This window comes from Osmerus mordax, chromosome 14, assembly GCF_038355195.1.
Source record: "Osmerus mordax isolate fOsmMor3 chromosome 14, fOsmMor3.pri, whole genome shotgun sequence".
Classification (NCBI taxonomy): Eukaryota; Metazoa; Chordata; class Actinopteri; order Osmeriformes; family Osmeridae; genus Osmerus; species Osmerus mordax.
In genome coordinates this window covers 8,355,342-8,367,734 of record NC_090063.1, presented here as the reverse complement: position 1 = coordinate 8,367,734, position 12,393 = coordinate 8,355,342, and the positions used below count along the sequence as shown (strand labels likewise).

Genomic DNA, 12,393 nt, shown 5'->3' with positions numbered 1-12,393 from the left:
CCAGAACATGTAACTGGCAGATGAACAGTGTTGCGAGAGCAAACTAAAACAGTCCTCAGCTTTGTTCCTCCTTGCCTGACTTTTGCACAGAAAATGTATCTAGTCCTCTACTTGTATCTCGTCCTGCATTTAAAACAAATAACCATGTGATATGGCTGTGATGATGTTCATCCTTGTGACAGACAACCAATGGTCCAATAAAAATGAGTTTTCAGGATATGGTAAAGAACCAGCTGGTGTGCTGTTTATTATTCTACAGAGCATTGGAGACAGATCTGTATTTACCTGGGCTCCTGTGGTTTGTACCTCCATGTATCCTGAGTGGTAGAGAGGCAGATCAATGACCTTGTCTCTCCTCCAGGCGATCATTCTGGGAGGCTGCCCCCTGTATGAGGCCATTCAGACATCTCTCTCATATTACAGAGCTTTGATTTAACTGAATTACCTTCAACTATACTTGTTCATTAAATATTAATACTTTGTTCTTGTCTGCTCGATCATGAACAGTTTGTTTTTATTAAGTCTTTTCTGATCATTCCCTGTTCTGATTTCTCCATAAAATGCTTCTTATTAGGAGAACTGCATTTATCTGGGCCAGGTTCTTTATTTTATACCCGGGCGTCACCCTGACAACATCTGCAGGCAACCGTAGGCCTGTTTTATTGAGTTGCACTGAAGATTTATATAAGCCTAATCAGCAACTGTGTTGAAGCAAATTCAAAGTTCCACTTTTAAATGCATATCAATAAAATTTACCTATGATGATAAATGATATTCCTATTGCAGTTTACATTTGACCTTATTTTACTGGTAGCCAAAGACGATTGGGATAGTTTTTTACTGACAACTGGTCAACTCAATTCCCTATGCTACATTGCCATGAATTTTCATGATTTGTTTAGCTAATGCCCACACACAAATGTTAACAAACACACACATTGTTATGGGGAGGCATTGGCAAAGTGATTAACTGGCCATGTTCCCAAAACCACAGTGGGCTAGTGGTGCTCTTTTACTAAATGAATAGATTGATCAGTGGTCCATATTTTCCTAGGGGGAAACTCTGAACCGAGCCAGTGTTTAAATCAACCCAGTCTCATACTTCTGCACATCTATGACACGGGTCTACACTTCTATTTTGCGTGCCATATATAAGCCAAATCCCTATTTTACGTGCAGTTTATACGCCAATTCCTCCCGTTCATTTCTATCAACAGAAAATGCGTCTCTATCACACAGAACGTCATCAACTCTTTATCGATTATACGTCATCATGCAGACTCGGATTTTGCGGAGATTCACGATTTCGAAGCTTCAAAATGTATACTTTTTTTGTGGGGGAATTTTCACCTCAAACACCTTCAAATAAGAAACATCAATTATTATTTGCCACCAACACCAAGCAGCATTCTTGTAAATAAAAATAAGAAAAAAGATATAACACACACAGGCAACATAGGCCTATAGCAGAGCCTGTTTATTAGACATTCTCTGCCTATAGGCTACAGGCCCGGTTCTTGCCAGCTCTGGAAGGGCCGGCTGGCAGATAACTTGAGTCGACATTTTTGTTGATAAATTATCCAGATTTTTATCCAGAAATTAAACCAGTTCCAGTAGTGAAGCAATAAACCAAAAGAGGGTGTAGTATTTGTCTTTGATGCAACACCCCCCAAGCCATTTCACGGTTCCACGGAAAGTGCTCGTGTGAAGCACTTTTCCTTGGTATCAATTGTTCTTTACTACTGGGTGGCCTATATGGCATCACTTCTGAACATGTTTCTCTAAAAAACAGTTCCTGTGACGAAACAATAAATCAAAGAGGGTTTGGTGGCGATACAACACCACCCACGCCATGTCACGGTTCCATGGAAAGTTCTCGTGTGAAGTCCTTTTCCTTGGTATCTAGAGGTGCGTTCGACATTGGCTTGCGGCTGCATGAAACGACCGGCGAGAGTAGCCGGGGAGGAGTTGAAAACGGCTCTGTAAAGTCGGACATTCCAGCTTCTCGTGGTTTGCTGCGTTGACGTCAGTCATGGCCGATCAAGCGCTGTTTGCTTACTTTACTTTATTTATAATTAAATTTAGTCTTTCCGTTAGTGAAGAGTCGGACTAAAACCCTTTCTTCAACAAATTTGTATTTCAATTAAACAGTTTGTTCCGGATTTCAGCGTTGGCGAAACTGAAGGTGTCAGAATAATTACAAAACACGCGTCAAAGTTGTAGTGTGTGAGTCTGGACAATCATGAAATAGCTGTGCAGTTGCTCTTGAGAAAATGCGCTCGGCTACACAGCCGGCAGTTCTCGAATCGATTTCACAGTACTTTGATGGCTACGTCACAGTGACCTAGCCTCGGCGCAGTCTCAAGTCGGACAAAAAGTCTAACCAGAATTCACTGTTTCAAGCATAGTTAGACGCCTGCAGCCGGCTGCAGCGCTGCATGAAGTTAGTCAATGTCGAACACACCTAATGGGTCTTTAAGATGGGTTCCATTAAAGTTAATAACTCCTTAATCAGAATCAGAATTCGGTTTATTCGCCATGTCGGACTCAGACACAATTAACATGTCTGTAGTTCTGGTGCTGGTATCAAACCCCCAAATTTGTGAAAGTTCCGTGAACTTTTCAGACAGTAGTTGGCATTTCCATTGCTCTTGGAAATAAACCTAGCAAAAATATATAACCATTATGACAAATCATGACATGACCATTAGTTTATGAAGCTCTGATCCATGAAGCGACGCCATCCTCCTGCCACACTTGTTTCGCTCTTGGCGTGAGCGAGCAAGTAGTGGGCGCGCCCCTTGTGACGTTGCGGAGGCTTCAAGATGGCGGAAGCCCTAACAACCCAAGAAGAGCTAGTAAGTCTCCGTAAATGTTTTTAATACCGCTTCTCTTTAAACTTGGATTATTATTTTTGTCAGTCCTGTCCCCTGTTTAATATGCACAATTTATGGACATATTTTGTGCAATAATTCTTTGTCCTGGAGGGTGATAAATAGTCGTGGCCCGTTCGCACCCTCCCGTCACGGCCGAATCCTGTGTGACTACAGTAGCTGGTTAGCATGGTTAGGATGGTAACCCAGCTAGCTGAGTGGCTAAGAGGGACTGGATAGCTAGTACGTAGCAATGTGTGGTGATTTTGGCTACTCATCGAACGTCTTAATAAATGCAATCTGTTTAGTGGAACCGAATGGTTACTAGCGTCAAGCCTTAATTTTTGCCGCATGTCATGCTTGTTTTTAATGCAGCTGTTCGCCGAAGTAGCACATCTAGTCTTCTTAAGTTTGCAAGCTAGTTTCCACCTCTACGATACCACATGTAGCTAGCTGGCTAGCGAGCCAATCTGTGATGACAGGAAACTAGTGCACGGTATAGCAAGTGGGGAAAACATGTAAAACTGTTATGTTCAAAATTATCGTAGTTTTGTGTGCGTGTGATGAACTGTCTGTGTGGGAGCAAATCTCGAGCAAATTCTGCGAAGGCTTGGCCCTCGTCTTAGCGTTCCAGTTAGCATGAACGCTGGCTCATGTTTACGGCAGACAGTTCACAGAATTGGTCTCCCAGTTCCTAGCATTGTTGTTGTCATGAACAGCTTGCCTGCTGGCGCTCACCTTCAGCGAGCGTGTTTTTCGTTGGATAGAATGCGTCAGATGACCATGTAAAAATGGTTTGGGACATCACCACCCAGTTATAGCTGGCTAGCACTTTTATATGGTAACTATGTTCGCTTCCTAGCTAGCCTCTGTAGATTAAATCTGAAACCTGAGATGTTTTCCAAGTGCACATAACCATGTTAATTCAGATTTGGGGTCAGTTGCATTACATAGAATGGTACTAAAGGTAACGAATTAATATGAACATTCTGTAATCCACAGTATGTTAATAATGCTTTATTAAGTGCTGTGTGTGTTCAGATGTTTAGTTGTCTCCCCTGCTTATTCCAGGCTGTGGAGGAGTTTCTGGGTGAGGTACGCAGCAGAGAGCTGCCCCAGAGTGCTGCTCTGGTCTCCCAGACAACAGCAGTTAAGTTCCTCATGGCCCGCAAGTTTGACGTCTCCAGAGCCATCGACCTCTTCCAGGCATACAAGGTGTGTGTGTGTGTGTGTGTATGTATGTGTGCTCACATGTAAGTACTGAGTGAGTCTGTCTCTGCCTTGCCTGTCTTAGTCACTCAATCATTGAACCAACTCATCATTTACCGTTAGTGTCTGCTTGCCAGGAAGTGGATTCCTATCTTCTGAAGCCTGGTGTCCTGTAAAGCCCATGACTGCTGTGACAAAGTGCACAGTCAGCCTCACCCTTTCACTCTGTAATCCTCTTCACCTTGTCATCCTGTCTTGTCTATCCAACAAGAACACCAGGATAAAAGAGGGCATCTTCAATATCAATCCAGGAGAGGAGCCACTGCGCTCGGAACTGTTGAGTGGCAAATTTACTGTTCTGGTGAGTGTATGTGTGTGTAACCTGTGAGTGTGTGTGTGTGTGTGTGTGTGTGTGTGTAATCTTTGTGTGCGTGTATATTCTGTGTGTGTGTATATTCTGTGAGTGTGTGTGTGTAACCTGTGAGTGTGTATATTCTGTCTGTGTGTGTGTGTGTTCCAGCCTGGTCGTGATGCGAACGGTGCTGCTCTTGCGCTCTTCACTGCTCGTCTTCACCGACCTGATGTCACTACCCACAAGGCCGTGCTCCAGGCCATCATCTACCAGCTGGACAAAGCCATCGAGAGGTGAGACACATCCAGCAAACTTTCACAGCATTGCTTATGAAAGCATTGTTCAAATCAAAGAGGAGATTTGCAACTGTTCCTTAGTCACCCCTTCCTGCCCCCTCTATCCCTCAACCCCTCCCCCCCTCCAGTGCTCAGACCCAGCGTGAAGGACTCATATTCATCTATGACATGACCAACTCCAGCTACGCCAACTTTGACTACGAACTCTGTGTCAAAATCCTCAACCTGCTGAAGGTACAACTGTCTGTCCAGGTCTCTCTTCATTCCCAACCCCTAGGCTATTAGGCTTTGTGCGTCCTGGGCTCCGTGCGTCCTGGGCTCCGTGCGTCCTGGGCTCCGTGCGTCCTGGGCTCCGTGCGTCCTGGGCTTTGTGCGTCCTGGGCTCCGTGCGTCCTGGGCTCCGTGCGTCCTGGGCTCCGTGCGTCCTGGGCTCCGTGCGTCCTGGGCTCCGTGCGTCCTGGGCTCCGTGCGTCCTGGGCTCCGTGCGTCCTGGGCTCCGTGCGTCCTGGGCTCCGTGCGTCCTGGGCTCCGTGCGTCCTGGGCTCCGTGCGTCCTGGGCTCTGTGCGTCCTGTGGTCCAGTGAAGGGCAAGTCGGTGAGATGTGTGTGTCTTGGCAGGGGGCATTCCCGGCTCGTCTAAAGTGTGTATTCATCGTGTCGTCACCACTCTGGTTCCGAGCTCCTTTTGCCGTCCTGCGCCTCTTTGTCCGCGAGAAGCTCAGAGAGCGGGTATGTGTGTGTCTATTACTGTTTTGCATGTGTGTGTCTAAGCTCTCTGTATATTTTCTGTGTGTAATTGTGTCTCCTCTTATCAGGTGTGTACGGTGAAGGCTCACGAGCTGGCCAATCACATCCCGGTCTCCTCGCTCCCAGAGCACCTGGGTGGAACCTCTCAGTACAGCCACGTCGCCTGGATACAGTCCTGCGTCAACATACAGACACACGCCAATCCAGGAGAGATGTTCACACAGGACACGCATGACTGCGTGGGCAGCCTGTTGTGCTCCTACTACCTGGATCCCAACAACGCTAGCGCAGGTGCTATGCTAACCACGGCTCAAACCTCCATAGGCTCCCACACAAACCCCCAGTTGGTGTTAGCCTCCCAGCTAGCCACAGCCAACTCCAACTGCTATGACGATAGCAATGCTAACCAACACAACCACTGTGATGGTGTGGATGGCAGGACTCATGGCCAGGCCCTGACCCAGCAGCACAGCCCTCATTTGGGTCAGAACCGGCCACATGGGAACCACCAACACTGGAACGGTTCTGCTGTGACGGCGGGGTCAGGGGTTAATAGCACCCCCAATGCTAATGTTAACGGTCGTGGCCGCCAGCCCCCTCCCCAGTCCGAGACCCCCCCTGACACACCTTTGCATCAGACAGGAAGTGAGGCTGTGCTCGTTGACAAGCCCTCAGGCTCCACCCACATAGTGGACAACCAGGAAGTGGAGGAGCAGGACGAGGATCACGGGGAGGAGGATGAGGAAGGGGTTCCTCCCCTGCCCCAGAAATCTCTCCCCCGGCCCCCTCAGCACCCATGCCCCCCCCTGCCCTCCTCGTGGGGGCCTGAGGATGACGATGAGGAGGAGGAGGAGGAGGAGGAGGAGGAGGAAGACATGTGTGCTGAGGTGTCCATACACATGCCTGAATCAGGGGGCATGACGGTGCAGCAGCTGGTGGAGTACGTGAAGAAGCAGAAGAAGAAGGGGATCTACCAGGAGTACGAGGAGATCCGCAAAGAGCCCCCCGCCGGGACCTTCGACTACTCCAAGTAAGACCCAGCAATGCCCTGGAGAAACAAGCAACCCTAACCCTGGAGAAGCAGCTTCTCTCTCTTTCTGACCTGTGATGACCTGTTGACGTTTCTCCCCCCCCCCTTCCTAGGAAGCCGGCCAATCAGATCAAGAACAGGTACAGCGACGTCCTCTGTCTGGACCAATCCCGAGTGCGGCTGTGTCAGCTAGGTGATGATAGGGATGAGGTAAGTGAGACTTGGCGTTATGATGATCGACCTTCTTGGAAGTCTTGATCGCTCTGTTCCGATCCTTCTCTGGCTCTGATCTCTCTATGACTCATCTCTCTCTGGGACTCTAATCTCTCTCTGTGGTTCCCAGACATCGGACTACATTAATGCCAGCTTCATGGATGGGTACAAGAGGAACAGCGCTTACATCGCCACTCAGGGTGAGTCCCAGCATATACACCAAGCTGAGACTGGGCCTTCCCCGGGTGTCTACCCACTGCTTCCTCAAATTGGCATCTGGTTGGTCAGCAGTCTACAGCATGTTACTGAAGAGTGCTTTTCCAGTTTGTCTTCGACTGTGGTTCAGTCGTGCAGACCTCGGTGTGGAGTGGGTGGTCATGTCAGTTGTTCTCGTTTATGGTATTCAGGTCCATTGCCGAAAACCTTCGGTGATTTCTGGCGCATGGTGTGGGAACAGATGGTGCTCATCATTGTCATGACTACCAGGTGAGTGTGTGTGTTCAGTGGTTGCGAGACAGGTGTGTAAGTGTTTTGTGTCAGGACGGGATTGACGACATGACTGCGTGTGTCTGTGCGTGCTTGCGATCCAGGGTGGTAGAGCGCGGGCGTGTGAAGTGCGGTCAGTACTGGCCCCTAGAGGATGGGAGGACTGAGCAGCACGGCTATTTCCTGGTGAGGAACACGAATGTCCAGGTGTTCCACGACTTCAAGCTTTCTCATCTGGAGCTCTATAACAGCCAGGTACATACACATGCACGCACGCACACACACACACACACGCACACAATATTTAACAAGAAAGCTCGGCTTAGCCATCTCTTTTTAAATTACTCTCCATCCCCCTCTCTCCTCCCTTCCCCTCTCTCCTCCCTTCCCCTCTCTCCTTCCTTCCCCTCTCTCCTCCCTTCCCCTCTCTCCTCCCTTCCCCTCTCTCCTCCCTTCCCATCTGTCCTCCGCTCTCCAGACAGGGGAAAGACGGGAGGTGTCTCACTACCTCTACGTCAGCTGGCCAGATTTCGGAGTGCCCAAGTGTGCGTTGGCCATGTTGGACTTCCGTGAGCACGTGCGTCAGCAGCAGGAGGCGGCGCTGCACAGCCTGGGCTCCCAGTGGGCGGGGCCTCCGGGGGGGCCCCCTCTGGTGGTACACTGCAGCGCAGGCATCGGACGCACAGGTAGGAAGAACCGCTGCTGCCCTCTCTTACCCGTCTGGCAGTCCTCTCTGTCTGCCTGTGTTTACCCGTCTCTCTGTCCTGTGTGGCTGGCCACGTCTTCGGGGTCCTCTGAAGTTTAGAGATATACGACAGGAAACGGGTTTACCACTGATGCCGTCATCTCTCTCTCTCCCTGTCTCCGTCCTCCTTTGACGCCCAGGTACGTTCTGCACGCTGGACATCTGTCTGTCCAGGCTGGAGGACATCGGGACGGTGGACGTGCGTCAGACGGTCCGCCGCATGCGGGGCCAGCGGGCTTTCAGCATCCAGACCTGGGACCAGTACTACTTCTGCTACACTGCTGTCATCGAGCACGCCCAGCGCAACGGGAAACTGTCCCCCGTACAGTGGTCCGACTCCGACCTGGAGACAGACAGCGAGTGATGGAGGAAGGGATGAATTGGGAGGAGAGGAGTAGAAATGGCTCCAGCCAAACTGGGAAGAGGAGCGGAGGAGTGTACAAGAGAAGGAACGCTGGCAGAGGATGGGGAGGGAGAATGGAGGGATAGATTGAAGAGGCCTCCATTGTAGCAGACTCCCTTGTTTGCTCCTCCTCTCCCCCAGAGTCGAGGGAGAGGGCAAGAGAAGACCCCAAGAGGAAGTGGAGAAGCTGCATCCGTTGATTGAGTTGTGCTGACAATTTTCGACTCCCATGTTTGAAATGTCCCATCTCTAGAGAGAGGTGGGCCCTGCCCTGAGACAGGCCTGTCTGCCCATGACAGCCACGTACAAGTTGTAGCATTTTTATATTGACTTGCACATGAGGAATGACAAACTTGAACTAGAATCCCGACCTTTCACCTTTGACTTTCCTGTTCCTTTGGTATTGGTCGATTGTGTGTCCTTCCTTTGTGCATGGTGTGTGTATGTGTGTGAGATTGTGAGACAAAAAGTGAAACTTGAATACTTCCGTTGTATTTTTCCTGAGCGTGTGTGTCTGTGTGAACAACAGGAGCCGGAGGTGGGACTGTGTGTGTAAACGTTAACGATAGGAGGTCAAGGTGGGGCCGTATGTTGTTTCCATGTGTCAACGACAGGAGATGGAGATATATCAAGTTCATATCTGGTTTCTCCGTTTTGTTTGGACTTGCTTGTTTCTTGTGTACTTTAGTTTTTCTATGGTGCATTTGTATGTGCGTTTCATAACTGCATATGTAGACTAACCTCACAAAGCCAAAGCCCTGAATGCTTGGATGTACTCTTGACTAAGATATTATGACTAAAGCCGTGTATATTCTTGTAACATACGTTTATATATTGTGCATAATATCAAACTGAAAGAACAACAAACAAACAAAAAAAGCCTTGTTTTAATATAAGTGACTAAACCTTGATAAGTCTATAGTAGGCTAGCTAGACTCTTAGGAGGAAGAGAGTGAATGCTTTGGATGAATATTTAAATATGTAATTGTAAACCTGTGTGATTGGTCAGGTCTTGCATCATTTTAACTGTTCGGGCATCCTGATTGGACGGTTACATAAATATTGGCCTTAAAACTTCCTGATTCACTGCCTCGTCGTCCTCAGACTTAAAATCTTTACACCCCCTTTTGGCAACTAGTGTTTTAGCATTTAAAGCCCTAGCTTTGAACCTGTGTCAGACCCATAGAGCCTCTTACCCTGGTAGAAAATATCCTAAACTCCATTATCCTGCCTCTTCCTCATATCCACTCTCTTCTTGTTCATGTCCGCTGAACAAGGCTAGACGAACGATCCCTGAGGAGTTCTTTAACCCTCGTGCTGCCTTCGGGTCACATGACCCAAAGGTTCATAACGAACCATTGTTGTGTTTACCCAATTTTACCCAATACAAAAACAAATAAAAATAATTTTCTTTTAACCTTTGCAATGTGGGGGGTCTGAGACAGCCCAACGGTTAAAAGAAAATGCTTCGCTTTGTTTTTGTATGTGGTAAAGTTGTCGCAATACGACGGTGGGTCACAATGACTGATGGGTCAGAATGACCCGAAGAGAACACAAGGGTTAAATGTATTTTTGGTCAAGAAAAAGACATGGCCGTCTTACGGTACCCGCTGCTGTGTGTCTGACCCAGGTTTGATCCAGCTCTACAGGGTCAGTGGACGCCAGGGTTCCAGTCAGACGTGTGTTGCCTGTTACTAGGGGTGGGTTACCTGCTGTGGAGAGGTGGAAGCGGGACCAATGCTCCTCTGTCTTTTCCTTCTTTCGTCCTGTTCCCCTGACGCCACGTCAGCGCTGAGTCTCTAGATTCCCGCTGCCTCAGATGTGCCTTCCTGTAGCGCCCCGGCGTGCGGTCTGCCCGCCCACGCAGCAACTGGACCCAAACGTGTGTACCTGCGTAGGACACCGTGCTGTGTCTCCGTCTATCTCCTAGTACACGACCCGTGACCCTGAGTCCCATGTGCCTCTCCATATGTACTCAAACCTAGTGCACTATCTTGATGTTGGGGCCCCGTTCTAGTACTCTTAAAACGCCTTACAGCCTGCTTCCTTTGCCTGGCAGACATGAGGAGGAAGGATGGGTGGAAGTGTTTTTCACTGAGATGGGCTTAGTTTTAGAACTGGGTGTGTTTGGAGTCTTGACCGTTGACATTAGACCTCAGGGGGTGAGAAATATAATGTTTATTGTTTTGGGTTTGTTTTGCCAAGTTTTTTCACCTAGTGTCAAAGATCATTTTTCTCTGCTTACCTCCAGTGATTATCAGTTAAATTAAGTATATCAATTTTGTATTTTATACAGCATACTGTAATATTGTATCCTATAATATTTATGTATTTGTAAAACTTCAACAGTATTGAAAAATCAGTGAATGTTGGTACGACGTTTAGGAAACCAAACCTGAATTAATTCAATAAGCTGAAGATCAGATGGAGAGGGAAACACAAACAGGTTTGGACGTTTCCATTGGATGATTATGAACATGTGACCTGCCGTTGTCTTTTCAGAACTGAGTCACACAACAGCGGCTTGAATCCAGGACAATGTATGTTTGGAGGAGAGTGGTGTTTCTAGGCACCAAGCCTGGATCAGCTCTTATGTATCCAGACTGCCTGTTTCATCTTTGGACATCCTACAAATCACAATCACAGGAGGAAGAAAACAGGATTATTCAGTGGACTGGCTGATGTCTTTCCACATGATTGTTTTTCAAACTAGCGGGGAAAAAAGGATGGGCTAGAAGAATAAAGTGACAGAGGAATGTTCAGCGGCCCAGGGGTTCATACCTGACCGGTGCATGGATGACCCTGGGGTGACCCTCGGGTGACCCTTGATGCCAAAGGCCCCAGACTTTTCCTCACCCTTCCTTCTGCCTGCACAGCCTTCAGGCTGGGTCCTAGCACCCCAGCCTTGCTCTCAGACAAACACACGCCCAGAGCGCCAGGACACCCCTATGGAACGTGGTTTGGGATGGATTGAAGAAGAGAATGTGTGTAGAGAAGGCCCCAGAGGCACTGGTGAGCTGTTTTCTCCTTGTTCCTGGACAGTGGAGAATGCTATGTGAGGTTGTAGTTGGTGCTTCTTTTTTTTTGTTTCTTTTTGTGCTTTAAGTTCTTGTGATTGAATAATGGCCTTTTTACAAGCTGTCAGCCTGGCTGTTCATTAAAACAAAGGTATTATTATCCTGAGTAAAGACCTGTGTGGACTGCTGTCTAGATATGAATTATTGAGGGAGGGAAGGGAGAGACAGAACTAACCCAAAGTATAATTGAATCAGCCACTACGTATTGTCTTGCAAGTTAGTGTCGGCTTTGTCATTATTTTAATAAAAAGCAACGCCACAAATACCCCTAAACCTGTATGCCTTTATTTAGAAAAAATAATCTCAAGAAGACAATTTCAAAGAATACCAAGGTTTCAACAGCGTGTAACAGATGGCACATGCATTCAGATAACACAACGTTACAAGCAGACTTTCCCTATCATAACTCCTCTTTTGTAAGAACATTCACAACTTCTAGAGTGTGTGTTGGAGTGTACGTCTGCGGCGGTGAGTCTTCAGGTATGGGTAGGGGTGTTTGTTTGTCACACGCGAACAGGAAGTGCAGCAGGCAGTCCTGTAGTAGGGGTACACACACAGCCTGGCCTGCACCACCACCACACAGTTATCATACTGGTCCCGGCACGACACGCCTGGAGATGAGTGGAGACCGGCAGAGGGAGAATGGATGTGGAAGGGGAAAAAGTAATTCAGTTATGTAAGTGTTTCGTTTTGAATATCAATCTCACTCCCTGACATGAGTGTTGGGATGTCTTACTGTCGTCTGTTACACAGGGCTGGGGATTACACTCCGCACTGCTCTCCGGGGTCAAGCTGGGGTCACAGAGGTTGCTAGGGGCCATGTTGTCGGCAAGGCAGCGCACCTCACGCACGCGGTAACCGCCTTCGCAGGAGCGTGAACACTAGGGGGAGCCAGTGGGACAAAATAAAAATGCATGCCTGCATGCTTAGAAGGAGCTATGAGAGATGCATGCATGGGACATG

General features: G+C 48.2%; 1 protein-coding gene across 1 annotated transcript; it reads left to right on the top strand.

The window, feature by feature from the left end:
- Nucleotides 1-2,825: 2,825 nt before the first annotated feature.
- On the top strand, nucleotides 2,826-11,692 carry ptpn9b (protein tyrosine phosphatase non-receptor type 9b). Its single transcript, XM_067250703.1, has 13 exons — nucleotides 2,826-2,858; nucleotides 3,945-4,088; nucleotides 4,354-4,443; nucleotides 4,603-4,727; nucleotides 4,859-4,964; nucleotides 5,348-5,458; nucleotides 5,545-6,506; nucleotides 6,620-6,716; nucleotides 6,850-6,919; nucleotides 7,127-7,205; nucleotides 7,310-7,460; nucleotides 7,684-7,891; nucleotides 8,091-11,692. The coding sequence occupies exons 1-13, from the start codon at nucleotides 2,826-2,828 to the stop codon at nucleotides 8,312-8,314; spliced, it is 2,400 nt and encodes a 799-aa protein (XP_067106804.1). The 3' UTR covers nucleotides 8,315-11,692.
- The last annotated feature ends 701 nt before the right edge of the window (nucleotides 11,693-12,393 follow it).

What these genes read in the sequence shown, in the direction of transcription:
- ptpn9b (XM_067250703.1), top strand. Translation starts at nt 2,826, where the DNA reads ATGGCGGAAGCCCTAACAACCCAAGAAGAGCTA. An exon ending in GTGGCAAATTTACTGTTCTG is followed by an intron (nt 4,444 to 4,602) that starts GTGAGTGTATGT and finishes TGTGTGTTCCAG; the next exon opens with CCTGGTCGTGATGCGAACGG. An exon ending in CGCTTACATCGCCACTCAGG is followed by an intron (nt 6,920 to 7,126) that starts GTGAGTCCCAGC and finishes TATGGTATTCAG; the next exon opens with GTCCATTGCCGAAAACCTTC.